Genomic DNA, 9440 nt, shown 5'->3' on the forward strand with positions numbered 1-9440 from the left:
GCAAAAAATAGACAAAGGTTTTAAAATCAACTCAAAAATTATATAACTTGTAAATCAAACGAAGCATTCGAATCGATAAACTATTTGAAAAGGCTAAAAAATTAGAATACAAGTAGTGTTTGTCACAGAACTTCAACAATGCATTGAAATAATACCGAGATGTTGAAACGAGCCGTATCTAACAAAGCCGTCTCCATACAATCGATCTATCGTAGTGTATCGGCTATAGGTAAACTTCCCACGTCGAAGCTCTGATGCAATTCCAGTGTCTAATGTCAGAGGTTCTCGTTTTTTGTACACCGTTAGCCCTGCACTGCGGGTGTGTGGTACAAGTTATAAAATAAAGCGGAGTTTAAAATTTTATGAATTTGTAGAATCCGCTATCAGACATCAAAAAGAAATGGGTATGGGTGTAAAAAAGTAGCCGATTAGCTCAGAATTAAATAATTTTTTTACCCTGAAAATTAAAAAAAGTTCGTAGACGTAAAATAAGTAATTGCATATTTTTGTTTAATATCTCGAAAAGCATATTTACTAGTAGATTTACTATCGTATTAAGTTAAAAATGATAATTTTTCAGTGGCCATGTAATTATTTTCCTCTTCTATATTTGATTTTTACGCCAAATACTGTTGTATTGCCTCTATTATTTCTATCACTATAAGAAATAGTGTCATAAAGACAATGTAGGCTTATTAATGATTCTAGACAAGAATGATGTGTCATTAGATTTCCACTTACAACAAAATTACATACCGAATGCATAATAAATTTACTACACTAAGTGTTACCCGTAACTCTGCGTGGCATAAAAACTGTATCTATCATCAATTTCGTAACTACTATAGAAAAACATTCATTCTTCGGGAAATATACAGTTTGCATTTTTTTTTTTATAACATAAGGTGGCAAACGAGCAAGCGGCCACCTAAAACCGCCAAAATGGCGAAGCGACCGCTGCCCATAGACATCCGCAATTGCAAATGCGTTGCCTACCCATATACGACGGAGGAGGAGACGCACACAAAGAGGATATTTCCCCTTCCTATGCATCTCCTCCGCCGTCAAATTCACTTCCTCTTCCCAACCTCTCCTTATAAGAATAGGGTGGTAAAGAGAATGGGACTGAAATTAGGCCTCCGGCACCACACTCATCAGACGAAACACGGAATTGCTTCCATTTCACGCCTGTCTTCTGTGTGGTCGTGGTATTACACCGGGCGTGCCGGCCCATTCGTGCTAAGATGTTAAAGCGGGCACTACCACTGTTACATGTGCATTATGTGTTTATATCTTAGTGGGGACTGTTTTCTATATATGCTCTAAATGCCATTCAAAAACATAAAGCCGTTCATGAGTAACCTGGTTACAAACATCCAAACATGCACACTTGTTGTTGTAAAACTGATTGTTACCGTGATTTCGTCACATTCGGGAGTTTATTATAGTAAAAATCCTTCAATCTATACTTTCGCATAATACTTCATACTAATGTTATAAATACGAATGTTTAGTTGTATGGAAGTTGGTAATCTCCAGAACGATTCAAGAGATCTTGATAATAACACAGTCTGAAAATATAGACTACTTGTGAAGTTTTTATTCTAAATCTAGCTGTTCCCGTGCGGCTTCATCCGAATGAAATTATGAAAATTTTATTTTACTGTTTACATTTGTCAAATTATAGCAAATGTCAAAATGACATGACATGACAAACCTTGGCAACCGTGCTTCTTTGATGTTGGCAGCAACTTATGGTCTATTTCCCACATTAGGGATTTTATCCAAAATATTTACCCCCTAAGTTTAATGACGTAAAAATATGTAGCTTAAAGCATTACGTAAGTGTAGGGCTTTTTATTAAAAAAAGGCATTATTCAAAAATATGCTGGGATTGCTGACATCTTAGGCAACAAAGAAATGTGTGTTTACACTTTATTATAATAGTATAGATCACGGGTAATAGTTAGCGTTAATATAATTTTAGATTGAAGATGATTTGACCTAACTGTACTATGTTAAAGCACTATTAATCTTAGGTACACGTTTAGTATTTAAGTGCTTATCTTCGTAACATGCTTAATGCTTTACAGGCGATGTTAGCTGGGAATTTGCGAGAGCTTCGATTTATGGTATTTAGGAGACGCTGTGATTTATTACTATGAGGTAATGATTTTAATTTAGTGTTATTTAAATGTTACGGTTTAAGATAAACGGTAGTTAGAAATAAAAAAATAAGAAAACATTACTAAAAACTCTTACAAAAATTTGATTGATAATATCTTGTTAATGCAGTTGTTTAAATTGTTAAGTTTTTTTCATTAATTTTAAACTATTTTTTTACTTACTGCATAATAGAAGATCGCAAATTATCGCCAGTTAATGTCCTCTCTATAACGTCGCGAAATGCTCTGTCTCTTAAGTTACTTTATATAAACTGTGTTTTGAACACCCCGCTGTAAGTGGGGCCCCGAAACCCGCGAGCCGTAATGACCCCACCGCGTAATAAAATGCGCACATTGTAGACCCGAATTACTTTTGGACTCTCTCCAAAATAAAAAGCACGTCAACCGCAGAACACAGATAATTTGCGAAAAAATTTACAAATTTTCTTCTGCTATAACGAAAATGTTTTTCGCAGAAACATGCGGTTTGATTGCAGAGAGCTTTGTTTATATTTTTGTGTACGTAAAATGTTTTACTTACATTCATTACCTAGTCTTAATGACATTCATATGCATATGAGAAATGCGAGTTACATAAGCACGCTATATGTATACATTTGTATTTTTTACAAAAAGCTGTATTATTTTTTATATGAAAGCCAAATCCTAACAGCGCACATCTGAAACTAAACTATCGCACAACTGTTTAGTCTTATATGGAGGTGAACACACTAGTCGAGTTTACTCAAGATCTGCCCGCTCGTATAGTGGGATTTGAATTGCCGGGACACGTAATGTATTTCCATCTCTGTCATTTCTTTTTTCAAAATAGAGACAGCAATACATGTTACATAATCAAATTAATTATTCAATAATCGGAATTTAATATAAAAAAAAACATAAAAACAAATGACAATTCTATCTTCAAAGTTGTTTTTTTAATAGAACTGTTATTTGTTTTTTGACAAAGCCATTATACGGAACGAATAAAATCTTTTTGACGTTCGGAGTTTGAATTTAATTTTCCGAATATCGTTGCCGGGATGACAGCGGACAGCCGTGGAAAATGAAGGTGCAAAATAGAGTTCAAGATGAAAAGAAGAAGATTTAAGTTTTTTTTTGTTACACAAATTGATTTTTATAACTTGTGAATATAATGAACACAGTCAAACGATTTTAAAACATTTATTTTAACAAAACTTACAATCGGTGAACAGCTTGTGACGCAGGCTTGCAAAACATGTTTGTTAGTAACACTTGTAGCCGAAGTCTGAGGCTCGGGAAGATCGCGGAGATAGGCCTTTGTGCCCCAGGACAAAGGTCTAGCGTAACGGCGATAGCTACGAACTCCAGGAATGCCTCAATTACGTGGACATGCTTGCTATTGTGATGTTGATGAAAGTCTAGCTAAGCTTTAGTTTTCTTGTTATATTAATATGTTTAGGTAATAGATTTCTTAGGTAATTGATAGATTTTTGTTTTTCTAAAACTCCGCTATTTGTTTTTGTCCAGTTTTACTATTTTTTAATTTAGTATTTGCAAAAATACAACTCTTTTCTCTTTACAACATTAGATGATTACTCGGCTTTCAGTTTTCAAAAAGACATAATGAAAGATGACTGGTGACTGATAAATGCTGTCTTTATTACCTTCGCGTGTAAATTTGTTTTTTCTTTTGTCCTTTGTTTGTACAAACGCTTGGTGAATAGTAAGATAGGCGATTGTTTTGGACGTGAGACTACGCTGCGGTACGAATTTCGTTTAGTACTCGTATCGCGATAATGACGTGACGTTTTGTAAGTGCCACGGTATCTGCACGCTCCATCTTAAAGGGGTGGAGTGGAGAAAATGTCAGCGTTTTAAAAAGATTACGGGGTACCAATGGAAATGTGTTAGACAAAACCTTTTAGAGTTTACAGGACTTATCGGTAGTGCGATGCACGAATGTTTAATGGAATTTTGATTTAGAAATTGCATATATATGGCAGCAAATGGTTAAGGTGTTATTTATTTATCTCTGTTTTACAAGTAATCAGATTTCACCTTATGAACATAAATGTAAAACCCTTGATTTTCTTTCATACTTTTCTTTCATTTGAAAATTTATGGGTAACACTCAGATTAATATTTTTTAAGGAAAGTTTATATGGTTATCCAACCATTATCCATTTGTTACTAAGTATTCCCAAAACGGCTTAAAGGATCTCGATGAAACATTGCTATTTTTTTAATAATTCCTCACGATTTTTTTATGTTACAAGGTGATGGTTTCTCAAATGAAGTAACCTAAGCTGGTAAAAGCTAGAAGGTTTATAAACAAAACACTTTTTGTACTAGTTAGTAAATTTTATTTTATAAAATGATTTTGTAGTGACATTTTAAAGCTTTATCTTTATTAATATTATTACATTACTTATATCATAAATGCGAAAGTTTAGATGGATGTTTGTTAGAATCTGTACCATAAACTGATGAAGGATCTCGAAGAAATTTGGGATTTTTGTAGAGGATAGTATGGAAGATCACAGACTACTTTGTTTTTATTTAATTCCACTCGAACGGATACGTAGGCGAAAGCTAGTTTATATTTCTAGATGATTATTCACCAAAAATCATTACTTTCAAATGAATTGGCATATTCGTTCTGTGGCACCACATCGTCTGTCGTTTCGTAGTTACTCAAATCAAATCTATCAGCTAAGAATGTATCGGGAGGATACGATGCCGCTTTCTCTGTTGAGAAGAAACCTTCAATTTTACTAGTCGTAGGTTTTACCGTCGTTTCTGGTTCTGTTACATATTTATTATCTAACTGAGAGTTTCTATTAGTTGTTTTCTCTATTGAGACAGATTCCTGTGGTTCAGGTCTACAGAAACCATCCCAAAAGTACCATCCGTGTGGGCAGATGAACACTTGAGGATGTAAGATGCCTCGTTTTAGTAGACAGACGTAGTAATGGTTCGGACTTTTAGGTAAAGGTCCAGTCTCTCCCACTGCTTTACAATCTGGTACTGGCTTTTCACTGCATTGTCCATTCGATAGACGTATCTGAAAGTAGAGATGTACAGTAGGGGAATTTGGCGTTGCACTACCTAAAAAACTACAGTCGCTTGAAGATTTGTACGCATTCAGACGTGGAACAATAACCAATAGAATGTAGATTTTTAATTTGTCTCTATGAAGAAATATCGTTCACGTTTGATTGCTTATCATTATGCCTTCGTAGGCGCCACTAAAGTACATTTTAAAGAAAGATTTGTATTTTATGCATGTATTAAAAAGCTACGTTGTCAGAAACATAGTTTTTTATTTTTCTTTTAAGTTCACGCGGAAGAAGTCGCAAGCAACAGCTAGTAGCTAATAATTGGGTTAATTGTAAGAAAGGGCGAAGTTTTTCTTGTAACAAGGCATTATTTTTTTAAATGTAATACTACGGATTTCCGCGATTGTACAATCTACTAATCTAAGAACAACAGTGAAATGGTAGCTTGTTTTATTTATAAAACAGATTTCGACATCGGCATTTCAAATTAGCTTTTCATGTCCCCAATTTAGCCTACAGTAATAATTTATTAGTTCACTCGAGGCAATTCTTTTCTTATCTTGGTAGTGAGGCCCAAAATAGCGCGTGGAGGCGTCCCTTAAGGGCATTTTGTGTTTTCCTTAAGTTTCCACCTTTACGGAGAGAATTTTCGCACTTCTTTTACGTGTAATTTATACAGTAAAAGCTTGGAATAAAGTTCTAGCTTTTTACTTAAAACTAGCTGATGTTCGCGACCTTGTCCGCGTAAATTAAAAACATGACCTATGTTACTCACAGATAAATTACCTTTCTAACGGTGAAATAATTTTTAAAATCGCCCCAGTAGTTAATGAGTTATTATAATACATACAAAAATACCAATCTTTCTTCTGTATAACATTTGTATAGATAATCATTAAACAATAAATTTAACAATGTATTTAAAGATTACTATATCAACATTTTTATTTTTTAATATCCAAAAATCTACAAAAAATGTGTAGTATAACTTTATCACTTACCGAACACTGCGCGTACTGGGGATTGTATCCATAGTGTCTGGGACACAATGCTGCTCTGTGATCTGCCGGCCTTCCATCAGGTAGACCCTCGGCTGGTGAGCAGAGGTGGAACTTACGGCAATCGTAAGCGTCCGGGAATATTCCCACCTGAATAAATAATCAATACGCATTATTTCAACGGATTATAACTATATTACGATTCGAAAAATGTACCAAAAAGAGTGTAATTTTTAACAGCTCTTTGGCTACGAACATTAAATGAAAGTATGTGGATAAAATCAATATTGATCAATAGATGGCGCTAAAGAATTAGACGGTATTTGTGAAAGAATTATATTATCTAATATACAAAATAAATTACGACAAATTACAAATTATGTTCTTATATATTACGTTACTATTTTAAATAAATATTACTTTGTGTAATAAAGGATATAATTATTTTACAAATAATGCATGTAGTCCTTCAGCGCCATCTATTGATCGATATTGACTGACTGGAATCATAGATGGTTATCTGAAGATATTTATAAGAGCGGGCGCACTCCTTTGACTAAACTATACCTACCTAATAGTGGTAGTGCCCGCTTTAACATCTTAGCACGAATGGACCGGCACGCCCGGTGTAATACCACGACCACACAGAAAACAGGCGTGAAATGGAAGCAATTTCGTGTTTCATCTGATGAGTGTGGTGCCGGAGGCCTAATTTAAGTCCTTTTCTCTTTACCACCCTTTTCTTATAAGGAAAGGATGGGAACGGGAAGTGGATTTGACGGCAGAGGAGATGCATAGGAAGGGGAAATATCCTCTTTATGCTCATCTCCTCTGTCGGATAAGGGTAGGCAACGCATCTGCAATCGCGGATGTCTATGGGCAGCGGTTGCGGTATTTTGGCGGATTCAGGTGGCCGCTTGCTCGTTTGTCACCTTGTGTTATAAAAAAAAAACTATGGCACAGCTGTTGCGATTGTCTATTATTTTGCAGCCAATTCAACTGTTTAGTTGCACAACTAAAAATCGAGTAGTGTGCACCTCCATATAAGCTTATAAGAATCAAAGCGCGACTAAACAGTTGTGCGATAGTTCAGTCAAAGGCGCGCGTTATTTTTTCTCACAATCAATAATCGTTTAATTAAGTGAACTCATCTATTACGGAGTAACGCTTTTCGTGGATTGATTTTAACAAAAGTCAGCACTATCTATTCAGCCTCGGGGGAAGCAATCAGTGGAGCGTTGCTGGTGTTTATAGATCGAAAAACTTTCTAAGACTAGTAATGGATGGAATGACTAGAAAAAAAAATCGACAATTTGTAAAAATTCTATAGATTACCCAGAGGGATAACCTTTTTTTGATAACTGTAAAGTGTACGATTGTAGATTTCAATTGTTTTTTTAAACAATTTCGACAAAAGATCCAATTTAATCTAGTAAGTCTACATTTGTGCAATGTAATATATGAATATCATATAAATATTGGAAATGCAAAAGTTACGATGGATAGATGGATGTTTGTTAGCGTTTGTAGCCTAAACAGCTGAACGGATCTCCATGAAATTTGGCACAGATTTAGAGCAATAGTCTGGAAGAATACATAGACTACATTTTATTCCGGCAATAGTTACGGTTCCCGTGGGATTAATTAATTTAGTTTTTTAATGTTTACTCGATAGTTCTGCAACGGTTCAACATATCTTATTTAAGTTTGGCACAGATATAAAACAAAGTCTGGAGTACACATGGGATAAGGTTCATCCTCCAGAAGTGTCCAGTTCCCGAGGGATACGTAGCTTTTTGTTATGTATTTACTTCGTATCTTTTCTAGTACTAGGCGGACGAAGTCGCGGGCAACAACTAGTTATTCAATAAACGGGCCTCTAGAATAAAATATAAAAACAAATGACAATTCTATCTCCGATGATTTTTAAGATTTGTCATTTGTTTTTTGACAATGCCATTAAGAATGGAACGATCAATTTTTTCTGACGTTCGGAATTTGAATTTATTATTTCGCTAAAATGGATCCAATTTAAGGGCAATCTAGTAAGCATATTTTTGCAACATAAATAAAACATTTTTATTTTTTAAAACAACTGCATTCGAAAATATTCCACGACTTGCTTCCTTGTTTATGACATTTAACAGAAGTATTTACGCAAATAATATCACTTTTACGATATTTTCTGCAATAAAACTTAACCTAAATAAGTAATATAGTGTTTACTGAGCGATATATTAAATCGCAATAGCTCTGTGCAGATTTAATCTTTCACAAAAGTTCAAGGTGAATTTTGGCACAACCAATAAGAATAACATTGATATTTCCGCTTTGACATTCCCTTGAACTGTTTAAAAAAAATACTGACAAAGAAAATAACATCCGCTTTATATAAAACAATAAGATGTATTAAAAAATCGAAAATAAAACTAACCTAATTATAAATACATATCGCCAGCGAAATCGTAAACAAAAAAGTTATGTAGCCTTTTTCTTCTTTACATCTATGCCAAATTTCATAGAGATTTATTCACCCGTTCATCACCAACTATCATCCAAAACACCATCTTTTGCATTTACAAGGTTACTTTTACATTATGTTTTTAGACATTATAATTGTAATAGCGTAATTAATCTCTAAAGTCTGACCACTAACTCCCGCCAGTATGGCGCGCTATTTCTAAACGTCTTAATGACAATGACAGATGTTATAGGGAAGGGACGTGTATACCGATAATCTAGTGTTGTCCCGTTCCCGAGCGTGATACCGATTTTCTTCTTAACAATGGAAAATTTTATAAAATCCTTGTAACGAAATTCATTCAGCGAGTGTTAAAGTACAATCTTATTAGGGTAATATTTACCTGTTCACAGGAATGCTTATGTTTCTGCGTGGTAGGTTGACACTCGGGCACGGCCCTCTCGGAGCAACCCCCCTTGTGTGCATTACATGTCTGCCCGTTTGAACATACTTGAAGAGGAACCTGAAACAGTACAAATATTACAATAGTACACAACTTTATCAAAATTATCACCTCGCAATGCTATGACGTGGACAGCTGTAATGCCAGGGTAACCGCAGATACGATGCCTCTTTTAAAGAGAAAATTACGCCCTTTTTTTGAACGCCCTTAAAACATAACAGTTTGGAAATACCGCTGAGGATAGAGTATACAACAAAGCGTCAGTAAAAAGCTACGCGAAATCCTGGTTGTGGAATACAAACAAAAACG

The 9440-nt window shown here is 34.7% G+C and overlaps 1 protein-coding gene across 1 annotated transcript in view; it reads right to left on the reverse strand.

The window, feature by feature from the left end:
• Positions 1-4496: 4496 nt before the first annotated feature.
• The window catches only part of LOC106107073, a 7711-nt gene continuing 2767 nt past the window's right edge, over positions 4497-9440 (reverse strand). The window contains exons 4-5 of the mRNA XM_013287775.1: positions 6211-6357; positions 4497-5214 (exon numbers count right to left, since the gene is read on the reverse strand). Coding sequence (XP_013143229.1) covers positions 4768-5214; positions 6211-6357 — 594 coding nt within the window. The 3' untranslated portion in view covers positions 4497-4767. The remainder of the gene's footprint in view (positions 5215-6210; positions 6358-9440) is intronic.

Source organism: Papilio polytes, unplaced genomic scaffold (genome assembly GCF_000836215.1).
Source record: "Papilio polytes unplaced genomic scaffold, Ppol_1.0 DF822067.1, whole genome shotgun sequence".
Taxonomy (NCBI): Eukaryota; Metazoa; Arthropoda; class Insecta; order Lepidoptera; family Papilionidae; genus Papilio; species Papilio polytes.